This window comes from Anomaloglossus baeobatrachus, chromosome 10, assembly GCF_048569485.1.
Source record: "Anomaloglossus baeobatrachus isolate aAnoBae1 chromosome 10, aAnoBae1.hap1, whole genome shotgun sequence".
Classification (NCBI taxonomy): domain Eukaryota; kingdom Metazoa; phylum Chordata; class Amphibia; order Anura; family Aromobatidae; genus Anomaloglossus; species Anomaloglossus baeobatrachus.
The window spans coordinates 45,118,903-45,146,755 of NC_134362.1; the positions used below are offsets into that span (position 1 = coordinate 45,118,903).

The 27,853-nt window shown below is 49.7% G+C and overlaps 1 protein-coding gene across 1 annotated transcript in view; it reads right to left on the reverse strand.

Moving 5' to 3' along the window:
- Positions 1-17,525: 17,525 nt before the first annotated feature.
- LOC142255084 (transmembrane protein 272-like) overlaps positions 17,526-27,853 on the reverse strand; it is a 34,264-nt gene continuing 23,936 nt past the window's right edge. Inside the window, exon 5 of the mRNA XM_075326527.1 lies at positions 17,526-17,626. Coding sequence (XP_075182642.1) covers positions 17,600-17,626 — 27 coding nt within the window. The 3' untranslated portion in view covers positions 17,526-17,599. The remainder of the gene's footprint in view (positions 17,627-27,853) is intronic.

Genomic DNA, 27,853 nt, shown 5'->3' on the forward strand with positions numbered 1-27,853 from the left:
TCATACTGTGGGTGAGGTGGGGAAGCTTTAGATGGTATCATATTGTGGTGACATCATACTGTGTGTGTCGTGGGGGAAGCTTTGAGGGCCATCATATTGTGGTGATATCATACTGTGTGTGTCGCGGGGGAAGCTTTGAGGGCCATCATATTGTGGTGGTATCATATTGTGTGTTTGGTGGGGGAGCTGTGGGGGCCATCATACTGTGTGTGTGGTGGGTTTAGCTTTGGATGCCATCATATTGTGGTGACATCATACTGTGTGTGTCGCGGGGGAAGCTTTGGGGGCCATCATATTGTGGTGACATCATACTGTGTGTGTGGCGGGGGAAGCTTTGGATGCCATCATATTGTGGTGACATCATACTGTGTGTGTCGTGGGGGAAGCTTTGAGGGCCATCATATTGTGGTGGTATCATATTGTGTGTTTGGTGGGGGAGCTGTGGGGGCCATCATACTGTGTGTGTGGTGGGTTTAGCTTTGGATGCCATCATATTGTGGTGACATCATACTGTGTGTGTCGCGGGGGAAGCTTTGGGGGCCATCATATTGTGGTGACATCATACTGTGTGTGTGGCGGGGGAAGCTTTGGATGCCATCATATTGTGGTGACATCATACTGTGTGTGTCGCGGGGGAAGCTTTGGGGGCCATCATATTGTGGTGACATCATACTGTGTGTGTTGCGGGGGAAGCTTTGGGGGGCCATCATATTGTGGTGACATCATACTGTGTGTGTCGCGGGGGAAGCTTTGGGGGCCATCATATTGTGGTGACATCATACTGTGTGTGTCGCGGGGAAAGCTTTGGGGGCCATCATATTGTGGTGACATCATACTGTGTGTGTCGCGGGGGAAGCTTTGGGGGCCATCATATTGTGGTGACATCATACTGTGTGTGTGGCGGGGGAAGCTTTGGATGCCATCATATTGTGATGGCATCATACTGTGTGTGTCGTGGGGGAAGCTTTGGGGGCCATCATATTGTGGTGACATCATACTGTGTGTGTGGCGGGGGAAGCTTTGGATGCCATCATATTGTGGTGACATCATACTGTGTGTGTGGCGGGGGAAGCTTTGGGGGCCATCATATTGTGGTGACATCATACTGTGTGTGTCGTGGGGGAAGCTTTGGGGGCCATCATATTGTGGTGACATCATACTGTGTGTGTGGCGGGGGAAGCTTTGGATGCCATCATATTGTGGTGACATCATACTGTGTGTGTCGCGGGGGAAGCTTTGGGGGCCATCATATTGTGGTGACATCATACTGTGTGTGTGGCGGGGGAAGCTTTGGATGCCATCATATTGTGGTGACATCATACTGTGTGTGTGGCGGGGGAAGCTTTGGATGCCATCATATTGTGGTGACATCATACTGTGTGTGTTGCGGGGGAAGCTTTGGATGCCAACATATTGTGGTGACCTCATACTGTGTGTGTGGCGGGGGAAGCTTTGGGGCCATCATATTGTGGTGACATCATACTGTGTGTGTGGCGGGGGAAGCTTTGGATGCCATCATATTGTGGTGACATCATACTGTGTGTGTCGCGGGGGAAGCTTTGGGGGCCATCATATTGTGGTGACATCATACTGTGTGTGTCGTGGGGGAAGCTTTGGGGGCCATCATATTGTGGTGACATCATACTGTGTGTGTGGTGGGGGAAGCTTTGGGGGCCATCATATAGTGGTGACATCATACTGTGTGTGTGGTGGGGAAGCTTTGGGGACCATCATATTGTGGTGACATCATACTGTGTGTGTGGCGGGGGAAGCTTTGGGGCCATCATATTGTGGTGACCTCATACTGTGTGTGTTTCGGGGGAAGCTTTGGATGCCATCATATTGTGGTGACATCATACTATGTGTGTGGTGGTGAAGCTTTGGATGCCATCATATTGTGGTGACATCATACTGTGTGTGTCGTGGGGGAAGCTTTGGGGGCCATCATATTGTGGTGACATCATACTGTGTGTGTGGTGGTGAAGCTTTGGGGGCCATCATATTGTGGTGACATCATACTGTGTGTGTGGTGGGGGGAGCTTTGGGGGCCATCATATTTTGGTGACATCATACCATGTGTGTGGCGGGGGAAGCTTTGGATGCCATCATATTGTGGTGACATCATACTGTGTGTGTCGTGGGGGAAGCTTTGGGGGCCATCATATTGTGGTGACATCATACTGTGTGTGTCTTTGGGGGAAGCTTTGGGGCCATCATATTGTGGTGACATCATACTGTGTGTGTCGCGGGGGAAGCTTTGGGGGCCATCATATTGTGGTGACATCATACTGTGTGTGTCGAGGGGGAAGCTTTGGGGGCCATCATATTGTGGTGACATCATACTGTGTGTGTCGCGGGGGAAGCTTTGGGGGCCATCATATTGTGGTGACATCATACTGTGTGTGTCGCGGGGGAAGCTTTGGGGGCCATCATATTGTGGTGACATCATACTGTGTGTGTCTTCGGGGGAAGCTTTGGGGCCATCATATTGTGGTGACATCATACTGTGTGTGTCGCGGGGGAAGCTTTGGGGGCCATCATATTGTGGTGACATCATACTGTGTGTGTCGTGGGGGAAGCTTTGGGGCCATCATATTGTGGTGACATCATACTGTGTGTGTCTTCGGGGGAAGCTTTGGGGCCATCATATTGTGGTGACATCATACTGTGTGTGTCGCGGGGGAAGCTTTGGGGGCCATCATATTGTGGTGACATCATACTGTGTGTGTCATGGGGGAAGCTTTGGGGGCCATCATATTGTGGTGACATCATACTGTGTGTGTCGCGGGGGAAGCTTTGGGGGCCATCATATTGTGGTGACATCATACTGTGTGTGTCGCGGGGGAAGCTTTGGGGGCCATCATATTGTGGTGACATCATACTGTGTGTGTCTTCGGGGGAAGCTTTGGGGCTATCATATTGTGGTGACATCATACTGTGTGTGTCGCGGGGGAAGCTTTGGGGGCCATCATATTGTGGTGACATCATACTGTGTGTGTCTTCGGGGGAAGCTTTGGGGGCCATCATATTGTGGTGACATCATACTGTGTGTGTGGCGGGGGAAGCTTTGGATGCCATCATATTGTGGTGACATCATACTGTGTGTGTCGCGGGGGAAGCTTTGGGGGCCATCATATTGTGGTGACATCATACTGTGTGTGTCGAGGGGGAAGCTTTGGGGGCCATCATATTGTGGTGACATCATACTGTGTGTGTCGCGGGGGAAGCTTTGGGGGCCATCATATTGTGGTGACATCATACTGTGTGTGTCGCGGGGGAAGCTTTGGGGGCCTTCATATTGTGGTGACATCATACTGTGTGTGTGGCGGGGGAAGCTTTGGATGCCATCATATTGTGGTGACATCATACTGTGTGTGTGGTGGTGAAGCTTTGGGGACCATCATATTGTGGTGACATCATACTGTGTGTGTGTGGTGGTGAAGCTTTGGGGACCATCATATTGTGGTGACATCATACTGTGTGTGTCGTGGGGGAAGCTTTGGGGGCCATCATATTGTGGTGACATCATACTGTGTGTGTGGCGGGGGAAGCTTTGGATGCCATCATATTGTGGTGACATCATACTGTGTGTGTCGCGGGGGAAGCTTTGGGGGCCATCATATTGTGGTGACATCATACTGTGTGTGTCTTCGGGGGAAGCTTTGGGGCCATCATATTGTGGTGACATCATACTGTGTGTGTCGCGGGGGAAGCTTTGGGGGCCATCATATTGTGGTGACATCATACTGTGTGTGTCGAGGGGGAAGCTTTGGGGGCCATCATATTGTGGTGACATCATACTGTGTGTGTCGCGGGGGAAGCTTTGGGGGCCATCATATTGTGGTGACATCATACTGTGTGTGTCGCGGGGGAAGCTTTGGGGGCCATCATATTGTGGTGACATCATACTGTGTGTGTCTTCGGGGGAAGCTTTGGGGCCATCATATTGTGGTGACATCATACTGTGTGTGTCGTGGGGGAAGCTTTGGGGCCATCATATTGTGGTGACATCATACTGTGTGTGTCTTCGGGGGAAGCTTTGGGGCCATCATATTGTGGTGACATCATACTGTGTGTGTCGCGGGGGAAGCTTTGGGGGCCATCATATTGTGGTGACATCATACTGTGTGTGTCATGGGGGAAGCTTTGGGGGCCATCATATTGTGGTGACATCATACTGTGTGTGTCGCGGGGGAAGCTTTGGGGGCCATCATATTGTGGTGACATCATACTGTGTGTGTCGCGGGGGAAGCTTTGGGGGCCATCATATTGTGGTGACATCATACTGTGTGTGTCTTCGGGGGAAGCTTTGGGGCTATCATATTGTGGTGACATCATACTGTGTGTGTCGCGGGGGAAGCTTTGGGGGCCATCATATTGTGGTGACATCATACTGTGTGTGTCGCGGGGGAAGCTTTGGGGGCCATCATATTGTGGTGACATCATACTGTGTGTGTCGCGGGGGAAGCTTTGGGGGCCATTATATTGTGGTGACATCATACTGTGTGTGTCGCGGGGGAAGCTTTGGGGGCCATCATATTGTGGTGACATCATACTGTGTGTGTGGCGGGGGAAGCTTTGGATGCCATCATATTGTGGTGACATCATACTGTGTGTGTGGTGGTGAAGCTTTGGGGACCATCATATTGTGGTGACATCATACTGTGTGTGTGGCGGGGGAAGCTTTGGATGCCATCATATTGTGGTGACATCATACTGTGTGTGTCGCGGGGGAAGCTTTGGGGGCCATCATATTGTGGTGACATCATACTGTGTGTGTCGAGGGGGAAGCTTTGGGGGCCATCATATTGTGGTGACATCATACTGTGTGTGTGGCGGGGGAAGATTTGGGGGCCATCATATTGTGGTGACATCATACTGTGTGTGTGGTGGTGAAGCTTTGGGGACCATCATATTGTGGTGACATCATACTGTGTGTGTGTGGTGGTGAAGCTTTGGGGGCCATCATATAGTGGTGACATCATACTGTGTGTGTGGCGGGGGGAGCTTTGGGGGCCATCATATTGTGGTGACATCGTACTGTGTGTGTGGCGGGGGGAGCTTTGGGGGCCATCATATAGTGGTGACATCATACTGTGTGTGTGGCGGGGGGAGCTTTGGGGGCCATCATATAGTGGTGACATCATACTGTGTGTGTGGCGGGGGGAGCTTTGGGGGCCATCATATTGTGGTGACATCGTACTGTGTGTGTCGCGGGGGGAGCTTTGGGGGCCATCATATTGTGGTGACACCATACTGTGTGTGTGGCGGGGGGAGCTTTGGGGGCCATCATATTGTGGTGACACCATACTGTATGTGTGGTGCGAGGTTTCCTCAGAAGCTACCTGCTGTAAACACTTATGCTCAGCTGATTCCAGGGCACACATATTTGAGGAGTCATGGAGGCAGATGTCTGGCAGCTTTCCTTTATATATGGCTGGATTTAGCATTACCTTATTAGTCCTCTTGTAGAGTCACGTTACCCTTTAATAACTCCTCTTGAGGATCATTAAACTCCGCCCTCAGAATAGCTCATATACAGCTGTGCACATATTTCTCTGTCGTATCGGTGATACATTGCTGTGTATTATTAGCAAACTTTTACATTTAAATTCCATTGATCGTAAAACTTGATATCACTTTGCTTAATATCTCTTTAAAGTGCTACATAACTTTCTATTGTCTTGGATATAAATATATTTGTTTTTTATGACAATTTTGATTTTAATGGTTATATCATTTTTTATTTTTTAATAGGGCAACGTAATGTCTTTTGAGTTGTGATTAGTATTTTAACATGTAATATGACTTGTATAGTTAAAGAAAGGACAAAGTATGAGTCTGAACATACGTGAAGTTGATGGATTCCAAAATTGTCCTGTGATTAAATCTATTACCTTCTGCAATTTTGGACCTAAAGGACCAGTTAATTTTTCATTAATTTTCTTATAGATTTTGTATTATTATTCTTTATTTATTTTTTTTAATTTTTTTGTTATTCTTTATTTTTTTTTTTTTTTTAGAGATTTCCTCCGCTCTCCCCATTGAAATCTCAAACTCCTGTCCGAGCTGAACATTCACGCACATTTTATTAATCCTAAAGGGAATCTATCAGCAGGTTTTTGCTATGTAATCTTAGAGCAGCATGATGTAGGGACAGCGAGCCTGATTCCAGTGACTTAGTTTACTGGGTGCAGCAGTTATGATACAATCACAGTTTTCTTCTGCTGCAGATCCAGCAGAGCTCGGAATGCTGAGCTGTGTATAACCTCGCCCACCCCACTGATTGGCATCTTTCTATGTACATTGTATAGTGAAAGAAATCATTGGTGGGAGCGGGGTTGGACTAGGAGGCACAAGACACCTAGTCCTGTAATGATAATCTCTTGCTGATAAAACACTGATTTTTTTTTTCAACAAAAACTGCCTAGAAAGTGATTCTGTAATCAGGGTATCTGCCCCCTATATCATCATGCTGCTCTCACATTACATCGCAAAAACCTGCTGACAGATTCCATTTTATTTGTGTCCAAAGTAAACTATATAACCTAGACGACTGGAAGCGAATTCTGAAAATTAAAGGGGTTGTCCGGTCTAAATCCACAAGTCTGCAGTCCCTCTATGTGTCGCCCTGTGACTGCAGACTTGTGAATCTTCACATCTCAGGCACTGTGCACTGTGAGGATTCTCCGCTGTCAGAGCTGGAACGGAGCTCACGAGGCCGCGAGTATACGATATGCAGACTACTGGCCAGAATCAGCTAATAAGGTTCAATAGACCTTTGATCTTTAAATCAAACATATGGTATATACCTTTAAAAATTGTAAATACACTCTAATAATATATGTGACTGGTAACGAGGTGGAAATGTTGCACTTAGAACCCTCGCTTTTTCTTAAATTAAAGATCAAAGCAAAAAGAACCCCAAACATTTAAAGCACTAGTCTTCGGAGTGAAGTGGATATAGGATATATGATATTCTAGAAACATATAGAAACAAATCACGGTCATATTGTTATCGACATTCTTAATTTTCTGATCTGCTGTGCACGTCTGTCTGACTAATGCTCGTCTCATGCTGTGCAGGTGTTGTTGCATTCCATTCCATTCCTGGATATCATGAATAATGTAAAGGGTTGCCTCTTGCTCCCAGTTCACGCTCTTGGATGCTTTGTCATGTTCAATATCATTTTACCTTAAAGACGTTGTCCACTACTTTTACATTGATGGCCTATCCTTAGAGGCACTTTGCACGCTGCGACATCGCAAGCCGATGCTGCGATGTCGAGCGCGATAGTCCCCGCCCCCGTCGCAGCTGCAATCTCTTGTGATAGCTGCCGTAGCGAACATTATCGCTACGGCAGCTTCACATGGACTTACCTGTCGTGCGACGTCGCTCTGGCCGGCAAACCGCCTCCTTATTAAGGTGGCAGGTCGTGCGGCGTCACTGCGACGTCACACGGCAGGCGGCCAATAGGAGCGGAGGGGCGGAGATGAGCGGGACGTAAACATCCCGCCCACCTCCTTCCTTCCGCATAGCCGACGGGAGCCGAGGTGACGCAGGTAGGAGATGTTCCTCGCTCCTGCGGCTTCACACACAGCGATGTGTGCTGCCGCAGGAGCGAGGAACAACATCGGACCGTCGCGTCAGCGTAATTATGGAATTCGCCGACGCTGCACCGATGATACGATTATGACGTTTTTGCGCTCGTTAATCGTATCATCTAGGATTTACACACTATGATGTCGAGAGCGACGCAGGATGTGCGTCACTTTCGACATGACCCCACCGACATCGCACCTGCGATGTCGTAGTATGCAAAGCCCGCCTTAGGATAAGTTATCAATGTCTGATCGGCAGAGGTCTGACTCCCCGCATTCCCATCGATCAGCTGTACTAGGTGCAGGCAGCTGGAAATGCTCGGTTCCGGAACTGCCCCATCTTCTGATAGTGGCCGCAGCCGGGTACTGTACATCTGTCTCCTATTGATTTGAATGGGAGGTGGATGTGCTGTAACCAGAAGACGGGGCAGCTCTGGAACAGAATATTTTCGGTCACATGCTGCCACCAAGAAATGCTGATTGGCAGGGGGTCAGGGTGTCGGATCTTGGCCCAGCAGACATTGATGACCTATCCTAAAGATAGACCATCAAGCAAAGGCAATATCTAATGTGATGAACAACGTTCAGGGCAGCTGTAGGCTGCTGTTTTTAGGCTGGGAAGAGCCCAATAACCATGAACCTTGCCAGCCTGATATTATCAGCCCCCAGCTGTTTGCTTTACTTTTGCTGGTTATCATAAATAAAAGAGTCCTTCCTTCCTTTCTTCCCTTCCTCCATTCCTTCCTTTTCCTTACTTTTTTGCTTTCTTTCCTTCGTTCCTTTCTGATTTCCTTCCTTTCTTTTGTTCCTTTTTTCCCTCCTCTACTAGCTATCCCTACACTAAATGCAGGTAACAGTGGTTTTACTAGGGAAAGAACAGTACGTAGCCCTGAAAAGGACTTTTGTTTTAATGGTGCAGCAACGGTAAAGAGTTACTGCAACAGCAAATAAACCCTGCCTATATGCCTGCTCTAATCTAAGCTCTCCCTCCTAGATCAACGTTTCCTGAACTGCTTCCAGAAGAGTATGCCAAGCATTGAGCCCCCGGGTCTCATATAAGACCTGATGCGGCCGGCCAATCACAGTAATGCCAATAGCCACCGAGGCTACGACATTAGTGTGTATGGCAGGCAATCCTTGTATGTTGATTTGCTGTCTAACAGCTGGGAAACATGTGACGCGGGGACTCAAGTATGGTGCTTGACCACCCACGATACTCGATTAAGTAACGAGTGTGCCCTGATACTCAATTGAGTATTCAGCAATGCCGAGCACGCTCACCCATCACTAATTGGATCAGCCAACTTGGTGAGAACACCAGTAGAGATCAAGGTCACCTGTGGGGGTTCAGGTCCTCCCCATAATTGTATGGACCTGAAGAAACACCTCGGATGATAATTTTTACCCAACAATTAACTCCATAAAAACAAGGTTAATAGCATTCTCATCACCATTTCCTCCTACTATTCCAGAATATTTTATGGTAAAATGAATGATGTCATTTAAAAGTACAAACCGTCTCCCAAAAAAAGGAAAAAAAAGCCTCTCCTACGGCTATAACAACGGAATAATAAAAAAGTAAAAAAAAGTTATGGCTCTCGGAAAAAGGGAGGTGACCACACATGACGGGAAGAACATAATTTATAGGGTGCATTATTAATACTAATGAGAAGCTTAAACTAATTTGTTACTAAGCAGGAAACTTGACGTTGTTCCCGTCTCCCCAATCTGACCCCGGTGTGTCCTCCTCACTTCGGATGTTCTCGGCTTCAGCTTAGGATGGAATCCTCATGTAAGAAGAATATTTATTTTTATAATGAGGTATGTGCAGAATGCCATTGATAAGCTTTGCATACTCCAATTTTTTCCGGAAGCATGACCTACTTTACCTCAGGAACTTGGGAGTAACAGTAATTACTAAGCTATAGTATCTTTCTACATAAATTAAGCTAATGCTGCATCAAACGTGACTGGATTTGCTATGTTTGGAAAAATGTCACAGCGCAATGTGAGAGGACGAGGGATTTATATAATATATAACAAACCAGCTGTAATACCCGGCAGTGCCCGGAATAGTAACTCAGTGTCTCTCTCTTTTTGTCTATCTCTGTCTCTCTCACTGTCTACCTGTCTGTCTCTGTTTCTGTCTGTCTGCCTTTCTCTGTCTCTCTGTCTGTCTCTGTCTGTCTCTGTCTCTATCCATCTCTCACTGTCACTCTCTCTGACTCTGTCTTTTTTTTCTTTCTCTATCCATCTCTCTGTCTCTCAGTTTCTCTCTCTTTTTTCTCTCTCCCTGTCTGCCTCTCTCTGGGTCTATCTCTCAATCTCTGTTTCTCTGTCTGCCTCTCTCCCTGTCTGCCTTTTCTCTGTCTCTCGCTATCTTTCTGTCTCTGTTTCTCTCTGTCTGTCTCTGTCTGCTTCTCTCCCTGTCTGCCTTTTCTCTGTCTCTCTCTATCTTTCTGTCTCTGTTTCTCTCTGTCTGTCTCTCTACCTCTTTGTTTCTCTCTGTCTGCCTCTCTCCCTGTCTGCCTTTTTTCTCTGTCTCTCTCTATCTCTCTCTCTGTCTCTCGCTCTCTCTCTCGCTCTCCCTCTCTGTCTGGCTCTCTGTCTGCCTCTCTCCCTGTCTGCCTTTTCTCTCTGTCTCTCTCTCTCTCACTCTCTCACTCTCTCTCTCCCGCTCTGTCTGCCTCTCTCCCTGTCTGCCTTTTCTCTCTGTCTCTCTTTCTCTCTCTCACTCTCTCTCTCCCGCTCTGTCTGGCTCTCTGTCTGCCTCTCTCCCTGTCTGCCTTTTTTCTCTGTCTCTCGCTATCTCTCTCTCTGTCTCTCGCTCTCTCTCTCGCTCTCCCTCTCTGTCTGGCTCTCTGTCTGCCTCTCTCCCTGTATGCCTTTTCTCTCTGTCTCTCTCTCTCTCTGTCTGTCTCTCTCCCGCTCTGTCTGGCTCTCTGTCTGCCTCTCTCCCTGTCTGCCTTTTTTCTCTGTCTCTCGCTATCTCTCTCTCTGTCTCTCGCTCTCTCTCTCGCTCTCCCTCTCTGTCTGGCTCTCTGTCTGCCTCTCTCCCTGTCTGCCTTTTCTCTCTGTCTCTCTCTCTCTCACTCTCTCTCTCCCGCTCTGTCTGGCTCTCTGTCTGCCTCTCTCCCTGTCTGCCTTTTTTCTCTGTCTCTCTCTGTCTGTCTCTCTCCCGCTCTGTCTGGCTCTCTGTCTGCCTCTCTCCCTGTCTGCCTTTTTTCTCTGTCTCTCGCTATCTCTCTCTCTGTCTCTCGCTCTCTCTCTCGCTCTCCCTCTCTGTCTGGCTCTCTGTCTGCCTCTCTCCCTGTCTGCCTTTTCTCTCTGTCTCTCTCTCTCTCACTCTCTCTCTCCCGCTCTGTCTGGCTCTCTGTCTGCCTCTCTCCCTGTCTGCCTTTTTTCTCTGTCTCTCTCTGTCTCTCGCTCTCCCTCTCTGTCTGGCTCTCTGTCTGCCTCTCTCCCTGTCTGCCTTTTTTCTCTGTCTCTCTCTGTCTCTCGCTCTCCCTCTCTGTCTGGCTCTCTGTCTGCCTCTCTCCCTGTCTGCCTTTTCTCTCTGTCTCTCTCTATCTATCTCTCTCTCGCTCTCTCTCTCTCGCTCTCCCGCTCTGTCTGGCTCTCTGTCTGCAACTCTCTCTGTCTGCCTTTTTTCTCTGTCTCTCTCTATCTCTCTCTCTCGCTCTCCCTCTCTGTCTGGCTCTCTGTCTGCCTTTTCTCTCTGTCTCTCTCTATCTCTCTCTCTCTCGCTCTCTCTCTCGCTCTCCCGCTCTGTCTGGCTCTCTGTCTGCCTCTCTCCCTGTCTGCCTTTTCTCTCTGTCTCTCTCTATCTCTCTCTCGCTCTCTCTCTCGCTCTCCCGCTCTGTCTGGCTCTCTGTCTGCCTCTCTCCCTGTCTGCCTTTTTTCTCTGTCTCTCTCTCTCTGTCTCTCGCTCTCTCTCTCGCTCTTCCTCTCTGTCTGGCTCTCTGTCTGCAACTTTCCCTGTCTGCCTTTTCTCTCTGTCTCTGTCTCTCTCTCTCTCTCTCTCACTCACTCTCTCTCTCACTCTCCCTCTCTGTCTGGCTCTCTGTCTGCCTCTCTCCCTGTCTGCCTTTTCTCTCTGCCTCTCTCTATCTCGCTGTTTCTCCCTGTCTGCCTCTCTCTCTCTCTGTTGTTTGTCTGGCTGCCTGTCTGTCCCTCTCTCTTTCCATCTCTCCACCAATATCATATTAACTAACACATAAGCTGTCTAAGGCCGGAGTCACACTTGCGCGCATCTCGCGCGAGTCTCACATCGCATCATCCGCCATGGCCTGCCGCCCTCCGGACAGGAGCATCTCAGCTGCATAGAGATACATGCAACCGATCCGCTCCTGTCAGGAGAGTGTGGGGCCATGCGGAAGATGCGATATCAGACTCGTGCGAGATACGCGCAAGTGTGACTCCGGCCTTATACTAAAAATGTCCCTTGTTGCATATAGCAACCAATCACAGCTCCTATTAGTGACCTGTAGCTCCCAGCTCAGTTGATTTTAATATAAGCAGTTTTTTTGGTGAATAACTGTAAAGCGCAGGGTTACATTTTCCCCTCAAAACATAGTCTATGACTTTCCCTGATTTACATGAGGAGGCTGCATAAACTTTCGTGATTGTAACTGTGGCGGTGCAGATTCCTTTAGCGTCATACACACACACACATACATAAATACACACACACACACACACATACACGCACACACACACGCACGCACACGCACGCACGTGTGGCGCCCTAGGACCTGGTCGCCACAACAGCATTGCCCTCCCAAAGGGTTAATGCTGAGCCTGGAGGTAATTGGGAGATCCATTGGCCAGCAGGTTTAACACCCAACACAGTTCTCCCTCCGGCCAGCAGGGGGAGCTCTGAACCTGGAATTCCAGGGAGCCTTCCTCTACCTGACCGGAGGGAGGAAGTGGAGTCAGTCTGAAGGGAGTAGTGAAAGTGAACAGACGCAGAGTGAGCTGTCCTGTGAATCTGGGGCCTAGAGCTGGAGCAGCTTGGCCCAGAGAAGCAGGAATAGCTGAGAGGCAGCAGAGAGACTCAGACATCGGAGTCTGTGGTTGCCAGGGTATAAAATCCGTCCCTGGTAGCCGAGTCCGAAGGGCAGGAGAGCTGCAAGCCCCTGGCCCAGAAAGATCCAAGGTACAGCTGCAGCATCAGGGCCCGGTGTGGACTCCAGCGGAGAAGCACCAGAGAGAGGGTCTGCGCAGCCACCTACAGAAAGAAGGGACGTGCCATCGGTCCCAGCAGCAAAGAGGGCCATTGCTGGATTCAGAGAAGCAGGGTCCTATCATCACAAAGCAAAGTACAGGAGTAGGCCTCATACTCAGCTGGCCAGAAAGATCATCCCAAGTACTTCCAGGCCGACCGGATCCCCATCACCACCTGTAACGGTCTCCCAGGACTGGACTGTTCCCAGAGTAAAAGAGGAAAAGGTAAAGAGACTGTTGTTTGTGCCTGGTTCTTTCCTCGCCTGTCGGCCCTGCACCGTGTTAGCCACACAACACCATAGACTTTCACGGGCACCAACGGTATCCCGGGGCATCGCTCCACCTGTGGGGAGCAGTACCATCATAGCTGTCATAACATCACCCCGGAGTTCTCCCATAACAGCGGCGGCTTAATAGCCGCATACCACAGGTGGCGTCACGAACATTAACTCTAACTCATCAGCCACATATTCAACTGACACCCACCAGGGCCACGGAGCCGGGCCCAGCCACCACTGACTACCACCGGACTAGTCCGGCCCGGCACCGGGTGTCCCATAGCCCTGGGGTGGGCGAGTCATTTTTGGCGTCACGAACAGGATTTCGTGCCCGGTCACACCGGGTACTGTGCGCCTGAAGAATTGCGCTTTAAAGACTGTATTACTGCGTGTTTCACTGTTTGAAAACTGCCGCCGCCATTAGCCTCACTGAGCGCAGGAAGAAGGGGGGCGTGCCTGACAAAGAGCGCGAAGGGAGCGCGCCATCAGAGCAGAGCGCTGTTAACCCCGCGCGACCCAGAAGGAAATTTGAAAAGTGAACGGAGCCTGGTAAGGTTCACTAAGGGGGAGGAAGATGTCCGACGCAGAGGGAGGGCAGGTGGCTGCCATAGCCCGAGACGCCGCAGCACCAGCCGAAGCGATCCCTGTCGCCGTCGCCCCAGCCCCCGCTGTAGCGCCGGTAATGCCGATCACCATGCCGTACATACCGGGAGCAGAATGGCTGCCGCAGTACTCCGGGGAGTCCCATACCTTGAGCGACTTCAGAGAAAGCCTGCACAGCTTGTTCCGGGTGTATCCGCTGACTGAGAGCCAGAAGGTGGGCATATTAATGGGACAGCTAGCCGGCGCAGCCCAGCGTGAAGTGAAGTCCTGGCCTGATACAGATAAAGGGACAGTAACCCAGATACTGGCCAAGCTAAAGAGTACTTTTGACACCCGCACCGCAGCAGAGATAAAGATGAGATTCTTTGGGTGCAAGCAGCGGGCCACAGACAGCATAAGGGACTATGCCTTAAACCTGCAGGAGGCCCTGAAAGCAGTTAAACAGGTGGACCCAGAGAGTGTACGTGAGGAACACAAACTCCTAACCGAGCAGTTCATAGAGGGGCTCCTGTCAGATGCCCACAGGACCCAGCTGCGTATCATGGTCCTGCAGAACCCTGCTCTGGACTTTGCAAAGTTTAAGGACCAGGCCATCCGGGTACTGAGAGAATCTACACCGAATGACCCAGTACCCCTCCGGCCTCTTGCTATCACGTACCCCGGGGTGGTGCCTGCAACACGAGCCACTGCAGGGGCTGAGGCGCAGTCCCTGGATAAGGATCCCACGGCAGCAGCGGTACCGTAAGGTCCAGGAGTGCGTGGAAAGGAGCCTGTGTCAAGCAAGAACGAGACAAGAACAGCATTACAATCAAACAGCCCCAGCAACTCCCTTAGCACCTGGAGAACAAGTCCTCAAGAAGAAGCGGAAGACGCATAAGTTGGATGATCAGTGGGAAAACGAGCCCTACACCATTATCCCCTCCAACTTTGACAATAGTAAGGTATGCCTCATAAGCAAAGATGAAGGCAAGACCTGCCAAGCAATTTCCCGAGACCGCCTGAAGACGTGCCCTGAGCGGTGCAAAGTTCAAAAGGAAGTGGAGGAAGTTCAAGAAGAGGGGGAAGAGATGATACAAACAATCCTCGGCAAATTCCCCAAGACTTGGACCCGCATAAATGGTGCCGTAGTGGTACCGGTCCTGACGTTCCCACAGTTGGTCGAGCCAGAAACAGAACAGGTTCCGGATTCACCCAAAGAACCGTCCGCCCCGACACGAGGTGACACGCCAGCAGTGGAACAGGAGGATCAACCCCCTGTCAGTGGTGAACCTGTCATACCCTTGGCGACTCTTAGACCACATGGGCGATCATCATGCATACCTATTGGGGTTAGGCCTACCGGTAGTGCTGAGATAGGAGACACACTAAGTAGTCAGGGACAAACACCAGAGCTACGCAGGTCCCAACGCAGCACTCGGGGACAACCCCCTCTAAGGTATAGGGAATCAAATGTATAAAGGAGAAAGAAAGAGTATTTATTGGAATGTAAATAGTTATGCGAAATGTCTGTAATGTTGTGTACAAAATGTTTTCCTTTTTCTTTGATTGTGAAAATGGACAATTGGGCCACTGGACTATGGGTGGCCAACACCTAAATTGTTCATAGTTAGCACCAGTGTGCTCGACACCCCTGAAGAAAAACCCGTCCGGCGTGCATAGAGTGGGGTCATCAATGCTCTGACGCACGCCCAGAGCCTACGTTGGGGGTTTTATCGCGGCGGGTCCCCCATGGAGCAGTGTAATGGACACCCGGCAGGGAGCCACACTGGACTCTTATAGTACTGTTTGAATTTGTAACGTTAAAGAGAATGTGCCTCCCATATTGGGATGAAATGTATGACATGTTATGTTTTGTTTCCACAGTCCGGGAGTACTGAATTTAACTAAGGGGGAGTGTAGCGCCCTAGGACCTGGTCGCCACAACAGCATTGCCCTCCCAAAGGGTTAATGCTGAGCCTGGAGGTAATTGGGAGATCCATTGGCCAGCAGGTTTAACACCCAACACAGTTCTCCCTCCGGCCAGCAGGGGGAGCTCTGAACCTGGAATTCCAGGGAGCCTTCCTCTACCTGACCGGAGGGAGGAAGTGGAGTCAGTCTGAAGGGAGTAGTGAAAGTGAACAGACGCAGAGTGAGCTGTCCTGTGAATCTGGGGCCTAGAGCTGGAGCAGCTTGGCCCAGAGAAGCAGGAATAGCTGAGAGGCAGCAGAGAGACTCAGACATCGGAGTCTGTGGTTGCCAGGGTATAAAATCCGTCCCTGGTAGCCGAGTCCGAAGGGCAGGAGAGCTGCAAGCCCCTGGCCCAGAAAGATCCAAGGTACAGCTGCAGCATCAGGGCCCGGTGTGGACTCCAGCGGAGAAGCACCAGAGAGAGGGTCTGCGCAGCCACCTACAGAAAGAAGGGACGTGCCATCGGTCCCAGCAGCAAAGAGGGCCATTGCTGGATTCAGAGAAGCAGGGTCCTATCATCACAAAGCAAAGTACAGGAGTAGGCCTCATACTCAGCTGGCCAGAAAGATCATCCCAAGTACTTCCAGGCCGACCGGATCCCCATCACCACCTGTAACGGTCTCCCAGGACTGGACTGTTCCCAGAGTAAAAGAGGAAAAGGTAAAGAGACTGTTGTTTGTGCCTGGTTCTTTCCTCGCCTGTCGGCCCTGCACCGTGTTAGCCACACAACACCATAGACTTTCACGGGCACCAACGGTATCCCGGGGCATCGCTCCACCTGTGGGGAGCAGTACCATCATAGCTGTCATAACATCACCCCGGAGTTCTCCCATAACAGCGGCGGCTTAATAGCCGCATACCACAGGTGGCGTCACGAACATTAACTCTAACTCATCAGCCACATATTCAACTGACACCCACCAGGGCCACGGAGCCGGGCCCAGCCACCACTGACTACCACCGGACTAGTCCGGCCCGGCACCGGGTGTCCCATAGCCCTGGGGTGGGCGAGTCACACGCACACACACACACACACACACACACACACACATACACTCAGCTTTATATATTAGGTAAATAGAGAAGAAAATAAACTTAGATGCTGAGGTCTGGATAACTTAAAGAAGTTATCCTTTACTTGGACATTGCCTTCTCAATCAGAATGTTTCCCTCTCCAGGAAAATAACTATGCCTATACTCACCTCTGGTTGCAGTGCTGTTCCAGTGGTGTCGGCACCGACTCTCCTGAGGATAGTGAGACATTTTTATGTTACGCAATCCCTGTGGCCAATCAGTGGCCATGTCAATGTCCTGTTATTCAAATATAATTGATATCTAGACTGTTGCCAAACAGTGGCCGCTGCACTGTCCCCTCCTTCAGATGTAATTGATATCTGGAGGAAGCGAGCGCCACAATGTCACCCAGGGATAGCCAGTGCCGACACAGCGCTGGCACCGGAGGTGAATATTGGGAGGGAACATAGGAATTGAGAAGGGGTTGTACAGGTAGTGGTCCATCCCTTTATAGGGGATGTCTCATGCCTGGGACCCCTAATGATTCCAAAATTGGCGGCGTTTTGAAGTGTCAGAGATAGACGAGCACTGTAGTCAGCAATCTATGGTAGTTCCATAGACAGTGACATATTCCTTTTTGGACATTGCGGAGGAAGGTGTTGGTGTGATATTATTAATAATGGATAATACCTGGTAGGAAATATCTAGCAACCCAAGAGTAAAAATTGCCTCTATCTAATGTGCTGCTGGGAATAACACGTCAAAAATACTGCATACCAAACAAAAAAGAGGGAGTACACATTCGGAGTACGTAAGGACCAGGAAAGCACCACAGTGTTATGGTGAAATATGGATTTATTACAGATCGTATCTTCATAGAACATTATTCTTCCGACGAGATGATTCTGGTTTCTTCTTTCTTTATGTGCTCAGATGAGAGAGGCTTTAGTAAGACCCTGCAAATAATGGAAATATAACCAGATTACCGATCAGATCATTTCAATGTATCGTTTAGCATCGAGGAACAGAGTATTTGACTATGTTTAGAGAAACTAGTGATATTCCGGGTCCTTGAGACATCGCTTCCATCGCTACTTGAAAATATCACCCGTCTCCCTTTTAATCTGGTAACACAAATCACAGGTATCACGGTTTATATTGCGTAAAATCCTTCTATATAATTAGAACTCCTGTACGTGTCCTCGTAAACGTCTGATCATTAAAGAGAGATGGCTTTAGGCAGTAAGCGTCATAGTAAAGCCTGCCTCCCCTCTTTTTAAATTGCTCACCCTTGCCGCCAGGATTATCATTATGTCCGGCGCATGCGCAGTATTATTTTCAAGTTTTCCTCTAACTCTTCAATAAAATGGCACCAGAATCCGCACATGTGCGTACTGCAATCTTCTTCTCAATTTCACTGAGCACACTGTAGAGTAGAGCTGACTACGAATGGCGGCACATGCGCTAATGAAAAAAAATCTGTGTATGCGCCGGCGCCGCTCATATTCGTCTTTACAGTGTCATTGGTAAAATTTGTGTGAGCGCATGCGCTGATTCTGGTGCCATTTTATTGTGCTCACACAGATCACCAACACCATTTTACTAAAGACACTGTAAAGACTAATATGAGCTGCGCCGGCGCATGCACAGATTGAATTTTTTTTTTTTCATCAGCGCATGTGCCGCCGTTCGTAGTCATCTCCACAGTGTGCTCAGTAAAATGGAGCAGGATATTGCAGTATGCACATGTGTTGATTCCGGTGCCATTTTATTGAAGAGTTGGAGATAAACTTGAAAAAAAATAACCTGCCATAGAGGAATCAGAGCGTGCATGCACTATGATCTCCGACGCCATTTTATTGAAGACACTGTTAAGACGAACATGAGTGGCACTGGCACATGCGTAGATTGACTTTTTTTTATCAGGGCATGCACCGCCGTTGTTGGTAGTCAACTCCACCGTGTCCTCAGTAAAATGGCACAGGAAATCACAGTGCACACATGCGCCAATACCGGCAGCATTTTATTGAAGAGTTGGAGAAAAATGTGAAAATAATACTGCACACGCGCCGGCCATAGTTTAAATTGCGGCACTGGAATCAGCGCATGCACATACCACAATTTCTGGCACCATTTTATTGAAGACACTGATAAGATGAATATGAGCGGTGCCGCACATGTGCAGATTAACTTTTTTATCAGCGCATGCGCCGCTGCTGTTCGTAGTCATCTCAACAGTGTCCTCAATAAAATGGAGCAGGAGATCACAGTATGCATATGTGCGGATTCTAGCATCATTTTATTGAAGAGTCGGAGAAAAATTGAAAATAATACTGTGCATGCGCCGGCCAGTGTTCATTGCGGCAGAGGGGAGAAATTTAAACAGAGGGGAGGAGGCTGGCAATGGTAGGAATCATTGCTGAAGACTCAGCCCACAAAGTCCCACCCCAATGCACACGCCACTCTACCAATCCACTCATTTTTGGACTTTTCTGTTGTATCTTACGCCACTTTTGATGAGTTTACCGGAAGGACTGAGTGATATTTCCGGAGAGGAACACGCCACTGATCAGGTGCGGAAAAGTTCACTGATTGGCGTGCACCTCTTAATGAATTTGGCGCATCTTATTTCTGTCATATGAAATGAGAATGTGCACAGAGGTTTTTTAAAAGTAATTAAAAAAGATGAGTTTTCTAGTGTACTGTTTTTGTAAACGCTCTTTATTTGGGACATTTTTAGGCTGTGTTCACACAGTGCGTTTTTGCTGAGGTTTTTTTTAGTTTTTCTTCATTAGTTTTACGTAAAAACATGCTAATAAAAAGCTGCTTTTTACAGTCCCAGCAATAACTATCAGATTTCAGAAATCTCATGCACAGACACACATTTGCTATTTTTTCTGCCTGAAATGGAAAACTGCTGCGTTTTTGAAAGTTAATGCTTTCAGCATTTTTGCTACTTTTTTCACAATAGAAAGCAATGAGAGTGAAAAAAACGCAGCTGCGGGTTTTTTTGCTGCATGAAGCTAACGTTATTTAACCCTAGGGGCCTCGCAGGCCTGCTTGGTTACTTGTTTTGTTATAGTAGATTTCTATGGTTGTGTGTTCTAGGGTTAAATGTGTACTGTAGACAAAAAACAACACAGGGAAAAAAAAGCAGCAAAAAACGCAGCTTTTGCTGCAGAATAACAAACTGCAAAAACGCACTGTGTGAACATAGCATAGGTTAAGTTCACACACTGCATTTTTTTCACGCTGCGTTTCACACTGCAAAAAACGCACCAAAACGCACCCGCGGCAAAAAAACGCGGCAAAAACGCATGTGTTTTTACCCCGTTTTGGTGCGTTTTTTGCTGCGTTTTTGCTCACTGTGTTTTTATGCGTTTTTTATCAGTGAACACTGCCATTAAAGATTGTTGGGAAAAGAAAAAAAAAAAGGTCTGATGTCATTTCCTTCTTTAATCTCCACTAGTGTATGCAGGAGAGCAGACAGCTGCAGAACTACAAGGCTCAGCATCCTCCATCCAATAGTGTATGCAGGAGAACAGACAGCAGCTGAACCGCAAGTGCCGGGGAATCAGTCACTCGGCGCTCGCTGTACAGTCCAGGCTGCACACCGGAGCTTAGGTGAGAACTCCGGAGTGCAGTGCAGGTACCTGAATCCAGGCCTGGCATTACTGGAGATTCCTCCGGTAGCCAGTCCAACGCTGCACTGAAGTGAGGCTGCGGACTGCAATTCGCAGTGGGGGTGCCCAGAAAGCTTGGGCACCCTGCATTGCGGATTCCATTCCCCAGCTGCCTAGTTGTACCTGGCTGGACTCAAAAATTGGGCGAAGCCCGCGTCATTTGTTTTTTAAATTATTTGATGAAATTCATGAAGTAATTAAAAAAACAAGGGCTTACCTATATTTTTGGTTCCCAGCCGGGTACAAATAGGCAGCTGGGGGTTGGGGGAAGCCCGTACCTGCCTGCTGTACCCGGCTAGCATACAAAAATATGGCGAAGCCCACGTCATTTTTTTGGGGGGCAAAGAAATCCTGCATACAGTCCTGGAAGGAGGATGCTGAGCCTTGTAGTTCGGCAGCTGCTGTCTGCTCTCCTGCATACACTATTGGATGGAGCATGCTGAGCCTTGTAGTTCTGCAGCTGTCTGCTCTCCTGCATATACTAGTGGAGAATGAAGAACATATTGAAGAAGGAAATTACATCAGACCTTTTTTCTTTTTTTTTTTCAACACTCTTTAATGGCAATGTTCACTGATAAAAAAACGCATAAAAACGCAGTGAGCAAAAACGCAGCAAAAAACGCACCAAAACGCGGTAAAAACGCATGCGTTTTTGCTGCGGGTTTTTTGCCGCGGGTGCGTTGTTGTGTGTTTTTTTGCAGGAAAAAACGCACAAAAAACATGAAAAAAAAATGCAGTGTGTGAACTTAGCCTTAGAGAGTTTTTTATTTCCTTGTTTCCCAGCTTTTCGATTGGACACTGATTAGTTTGTATCGGATTCCATCAGGAGCTGCTTCAAAGAAACAACATGCGCTTTCTATTCTCCTGCCAGGCATTTTAGGAATCAACAGATGAACAGCAAAGCGGCTTTATTATAGAATTGAATAGGAAAAGTCTTTCAAGTATTTTCCAAATGATTTTTTCAGATGTTTTTTGGAGCGCAAAGACTCCTCTAAAAACTCTGTTCATAAACTGGGTCCAGGCGTGCGTATGCAAAATTGTCTGTTTATCCTCTAGAAAGAAAAGAAACAATTTTTCGTCTGTGTAGTCATCCATATGCCATCAGTGTACCCATGTCTTATTTCTGTGTGCCATCCTTATATATTATCCATCCGTATGGCATATGATTTTTACAGAAACAATTTAATCTAATATATAAAGCTCAGTGTATGTGTGTGTGTGTATGTATGTCCGCTAAAGGAATTTGCACCGTCACATTTACAACCACGAAATTTTGCACAGACGCCCCATGTGACCCAGGGAACGTCATAGACTATGTTTTGACGGGGAAATTTAACCCCGCGCTTTACAGTTAGTCTCCGAAATAATGCCTCCATTATACTGAATAGAGGTGGGAGCTACTGGCTATTAATAGCAACTACCAGTGGTTGCTATAGGAACAAAATAAACTGTTAGTATAAGAAGCTTATGTGTGAGGTAATAAGATGTCGATGGTGAGACAGATAGAGAGAGACAGAAAGAGACAGAGACACAGACAGAGACATACGGGCAAAGAGACAGACGGGCAAAGAAACAGACGGGCAAAGAGACAGACGTGCAAACAGACAGACCTGGAAAGAGACAGCCCTGGAAAGAGACAGACGGGCAAAGAGATAGACCTGGAAAGAGACAGACTTGGAAAGAGACAGACGAGCAAAGAGACAGACGGGCAAACAGACAGACCTGGAAAGAGACAGCCCTGGAAAGAGACAGACGGGCAAAGAGATAGACCTGGAAAGAGACAGACTTGGAAAGAGACAGCCCTGGAAAGAGACAGCCCTGGAAAGAGACAGACGGGCAAAGAGACAGACCTGGAAAGAGACAGACTTGGAAAGAGACAGCCCTGGAAAGAGACAGATGGGCAAAGAGACAGACGGGCAAAGAGACAGACAAAGACAGACGGGGAAAGAGAGAGACAGACACACACATAGAGACAGACACAGAGATGGAGACAGACTGATACAAATACAGACAGAGAGATAGAAACAGACAGATATAGACACAGACAGACAAGGAAAGAGACAGACAGAGAGACAGACAGACATCGACTGGAAGAGAGACAGAGAGACAGTTACTATCCCAGGCAACGCCCGGGTACTATAGCTAGTAAATAATAAAGGTCAAATACAGTTTCCTATCCTTATATTTGTAATGAATCCATAGAAAACGCATGGTATACAGACAGCATCCCATATGTGATCCATTCTTTTGTGCACCCATAGACTTATAATGGGGGAGTCTAATCCAGAATACGGAAAGTAGTGCATGCAGCATTTTTTTTTAACTGCCTTCTTTAACTACCACATTGATTTGCATTGGTCAGTGTGTTTTGCATATGGACAGTTAATACGTTCATGTGAAGAAGACAAAGTCCAAGGTACAAAGCTGGAGCTGCAGGGGGGGACAGAAAAGGCGAGTAGTCTAATCTTTCATTTATACACCCTAAAATCTTGTGTGCTTTAGCAGCAGCCGCCTGACACTGAGGTTAGAAAATCCCTCTTGTTCTATATAATCCAGCCAACACGTGATGTTTATATTCCAGTGAATTTTCATTGTAAATTTATGCGTTGCTGAATATAAAAGAGGCAGAAATGCCGCCACATCATGCTGTCACTCTTAATGCACTTGTTTGCGTATCTATTAAATCCATTCCATGTGGGTTTTATACCCAGGCAGCGTATGATTAGTATAATGCATTCACATATCTTCCGTAAAATAGGATCAGCAATGACTCCTCGCTGCTGGAGGAGATTTTCACCACGCCCTGGGTTGATGGTGCGATTCTGTCAAGAGGAGGATTAAGGCTGCTTTAAAACACTTAATTGATGGACGGGCAGAAATAACAAATGTGTGACTCTGGCGAAAAACAATGAGTTCATGTTTTTCTTTATTTCATAGTATGTTTTTATACGAGCCGGTTAGATATATAGGTAAATGCTGAATTGTGATTAATCGTCTTCTTGCTGTAGGTATTATTTATCACCGTGAGTCATGATGATTTGTTTATCCAGAATCTGACAGTTCTTGTGCCCTCTACTGGGCTGTCTGGGGTATTGCAGCTATTTGTAACCTAACTGTCATGCAGTTTTGGGCTGAGGTTGTTACATTACATTGGCTTCTGAAAGGGCTTAATCAGACATCAGACATTTTTACGTACACACAAAATGGTCCGGGATTCAAGATTGTTTCGTTTTCATCGGAATTTCATCAGAGTTTACTAAATTTTAAAGGGAACCTATCACCAGGTTTTCCCATTATAAAATAAAGCCAACACCTTTATCTGCTCTAAAGCGGGCTTTACACGCTGCGATCTCGCTAGGGAGATCGCAAGCGGTCGCACCCACCCCCGTCGGTTGTGCGACACGGGCATATTCCTGCCCGTGTCGGACAACCTTGCTTACCCCCGTCACACGGACTTACCTGCCCTGCGATGTCGCTCTGGCCGGCGACCCGCCTCCTTCCTAAGGGGGCGGGTCGTGCGGCGTCCCAGCGACGTCACATGGCAGGCGGCCAATAGAAGCGGAGGGGCGGAGATGAGTGGCCGTAACATCCCGCCCATCTCCTTCCTTCCGCATTGCCGGTGGAGGCAGATAAGGAGATGTTCCTCGCTCCTGCGGTGTCATACACAGCGACGTCACATGGCAGGCGGCCAATAGAAGCAGAGGGGCGGAGATGAGCGGCCGTAACATCCCGCCCACCTCCTTCCTTCCACATTGCCAATGGAGGCAGGTAAGGAGATGTTCCTCGCTCCTGCGGTGTCACACACAGCGACGTCACATGGCAGGCGGCCAATAGAAGCGGAGGGGCGGAGATGAACGGCCGTAACATCCCGCCCATCTCCTTCCTTCCGCATTGCCGGTGGAGACAGATAAGGAGGTGTTCGTCGCTCCTGCGGTGTCACACACAGCGACGTCACACGGCAGGCGGCCAATAGAAGCAGAGGGGCGGAGATGAGCGGCCGTAACATCCCGCCCACCTCCTTCCTTCCGCATTGCCGGTGGAGGCAGATAAGGAGATGTTCGTCGCTCCTGCGGTGTCACACATAGCGATGTGTGAGGCTGCAGGAACGACAAACAACATCGCTAATAAGCAGAAAACGATTTTTTGTTTCAGGACGACCTCTCCGCGGCAAACGATTTTGCCCTCTTTTGCGATCGTTTAAGATCGCTCTTAAGTGTTACACGCTGCAATATCGTTAATGACGCCGGATGTGCGTCACAAACACCGTGACCCCGACGATAAATCATTAACGATATCGTAGCGTGTAAAGCCCGCTTATTACTGCAGTCTAACCAAGCCCTGGTCTCCTACAAATGCCAAAAATGCACTATACACTCCTGTAATACAGCGGCATCCAGTCCGATCCGGTGGTCATCTTTTTTTTCTTTTCTTTGCGCCTCCTCTATGTGCAGATTCACTGTCCTCCTGTCTGATTGATATGGATGATGGGTCATCTATATATCACCGAGAATCTTGTATCTGCGCAGTTGAAGAGCAGGCGCACTTTTCTCTGCCCCTCTAAGGGCAGACAAAGTCCTGTACTGTGCATGCACCACCATCAACTTTACTACTGGGTTAGTACTCGATGAGCGGGCACGACCATGCTCGGGTGCACGGTGCCCGTAACTAGTGATGAGTGGGCACTACCATGCTCGGGTGCTTGGTACTCGTAACTAGTGATGTGTGTGTGTCGCCCTGGGCAAGCCAGGGGTCACAGGTCACAACATCACCACACCCCACATCCCAGGTAGGCACACCTAAGCTGAACCAAAAATCCTTGTTGCCTTCCTCCAGAGGCTGATGATTCACACCAGGGGGTGGGCCAGGCGGTTGGCTCCGCCCACCAAGGGGATCACAGCTCTGGAGGCAGGAAGTACCAGGCAGATTAGCCCGGGGAGGGCAAGAGAAAACAACGGAGTTGAGTGAGGAGCAGATAAGAGAAGTGAAAGTGAAGGAAAGAAGAGTAGTCAAGGAGGAAAGCAAGAAGTGGTGACAGAGCAGAGAGTGTGCAAGCCTGAGAGCCCAGCTTTGTGTAGGGCCAGAACAGCAAGGTCAGCGACGGCGGTGACTGTCCGGAGGGGGACCGTTTGGAAGTTCCTGGAAGGACCCCGTTGGCTGTGTGCCCGGTGGTCCGGAGCAGTGTTCCGAAAGACAGTCAGCACCAGGGCAGGGGCCTCTCGGACCCCGGCAAGGCTAGGAGTCGCCAAATTTGCCGAATCCGTCAGTGAAGGGGACGTAGATTCCCCCAACAACCAAGTCCCGATTGAAGGCAACAGCCCAACCCGTACAACAGAGGCACCGCCACCGCCAGGGCACCAGTCTCTGAGGGCCAGCGCCTGCGGGCAAAGTGTAGTGCTCCTCCGGCCCAGCTTGAAGCCGGGGAGCGGGTTACCGGTGGGGACCCATCGCAACCATCCGTACATACAGGTGCAAGGAAGAGGGACATCACCGTCACCTACCGGGAAAGCAAAGCAGCCGTCTGTGGGACCGTCCTACCAGCCGTTTGGTTTACCGTACAAACTGCGTCCAAGTCTCAGGCTGAGTGAGTACCACAGTGCCGCAAGGCACAGCGCTGCCCCCCAAGTCCCTGCGCCCACCAGGCCCTGCACCTCACAAGCCATCACCGGGCCCCGGGATCACCAACCCCTACCCACGGAGGGGCAACACAACACCTGGCTGCTCCACATCACCATCCCCGGGATCCCCGTATTAAGCAGCGGTGGTGCTACCAATCACCACAACCGTGGGTGGCGTCACGGACATTATCCCAACACCCCAAACAACCCCCCTTTCACTCACGGGCGAGGAGTGCCGCTCGAGGAAAACCCCCGGGATCCGGCCTACGGCTCGAGCCACCACTGAGCAGCCGGACCCGAGCAGAAGGGGTGAGCGCGGTGTGCCGACACCCTCCTCCCCGCCCGCGACAACTTGGCGTCACGAACAGGATCTTACCGCTCTGCCGTCTGGTAGAGGTGCGCCTTGTTACCGCCGGAGGCATCCGGCAGGAAAATTTCAGAAGCCGCCATCTTTGGCGCGAAAAGTTCCCGCTCGAGCGTCTTCTCGAGCAGTAGAGGCGCGAAGGCCAAAACCCCGCCCCGAGTGAGGAGGGGCCGGAAAGAGCTAAGGGGGACGCGATGGTGGCTGGCCGCATGTGAGCGCGGCTGTGGAGGCAGGGACGCCAGGACCCTGCGGCCATTTATTGGTTCCTGGAAGAGGCAGCTGCTAAAGATGCTGAGTCCGACCAACAACACCGTGGTCCCCGCGCCCGGCATGGCGGCGTGGGTGGAAGTCCGGACCGCCCAGCTAAGCAGCCGTCTGCAGGTCCGCATGCAGCTCCTCCTGGAGGAGTGGGAGGCCGACATGGTGGAAGTGGTGGCTGCTATGTGGAGATGCGAGGCGGAGGAAGATTTGGAGGAACGGGTAAGAGACCCACGTCCCTGTATTCCCGAGGGATCGGCCGCTGCGGCTGAGGGGCCTGGCCTACACCCGTTCACCCTGCTGCCTCTCCCGCTACCCGCGTTAGCTGCTGCTGCCCCGCCACTAGGCCCGCTACCACCACCACCGGTAGCGGTACCCTGCCAATCCGCCCCGGCGGACCGACCTGCAGCAGAAGCTCATGACCACCCTGAACCGCTTCTATGGAAGAAGCCAAAGGCTGAGCCCGTCAGCAAAGATGCACCGGAGGCACGGCGGGGATGCAGCTGCCAGGAGGCAGAGGAGGCCATGTCACAGCGGGGTCCCTCATTACTGAAGGTGCCGGTCGTAGCCGACACGGAGGGACTCTGGCTGGGTCCGTCCCCCGCACACGCTGAACCGGAGCAAACAGAAAGTACTCCCGGCTGGGAGCGGCGGCAACAGCAGCTGCGCAGGGAGATCGATGCCCGGGAGGGGTGTAGAGCGGATGTGCATGCCTGCATGTATATGGAAGAAGATCGCCTGCAGCGAGCTACCATTGGGGTCCAGAGCGGTGCACCATGTGAAGGTGGCACTGGAGCCCCACGAGTGAGGATGGACTGCTGAGCCGCAAAAGGCAGCGGAGTGCCGCTGCACAGTCCCCGTTGGGACCACCACTGTTTGTTTGTTGAAAAGTTTTGAAAAATGAAAATGATGATTACCGAGTTTTCACCAGATTGTCAGTAGTGATTGAACCGGCCGGAGCCGGCACCGTTGTCCCCGTGGGGACCGTTTAAAAATGCATGGGAACTATCCATGGACAAGCCCGTGAACTTGCAGGGCAACCACAAACGTTAGTGGCTTGTAAATGTGTTGGGTACCGTTACCGTTTTCCGCAGGCCGCCTCCGGAGAGGCAGGTTGGAGGGAGGGCCCTGAGCAGAGCAGGCCAGGGCCCAGCCACCAAAGGAACCGGTGGCTACCCTCTGGAGGGAAGGACAGATCCCGCTCGGGTACCGTGTGCTGGACTGTGGGTCAAGGGGTGCTGCCTGGGTTTTAGGGGCAGCATC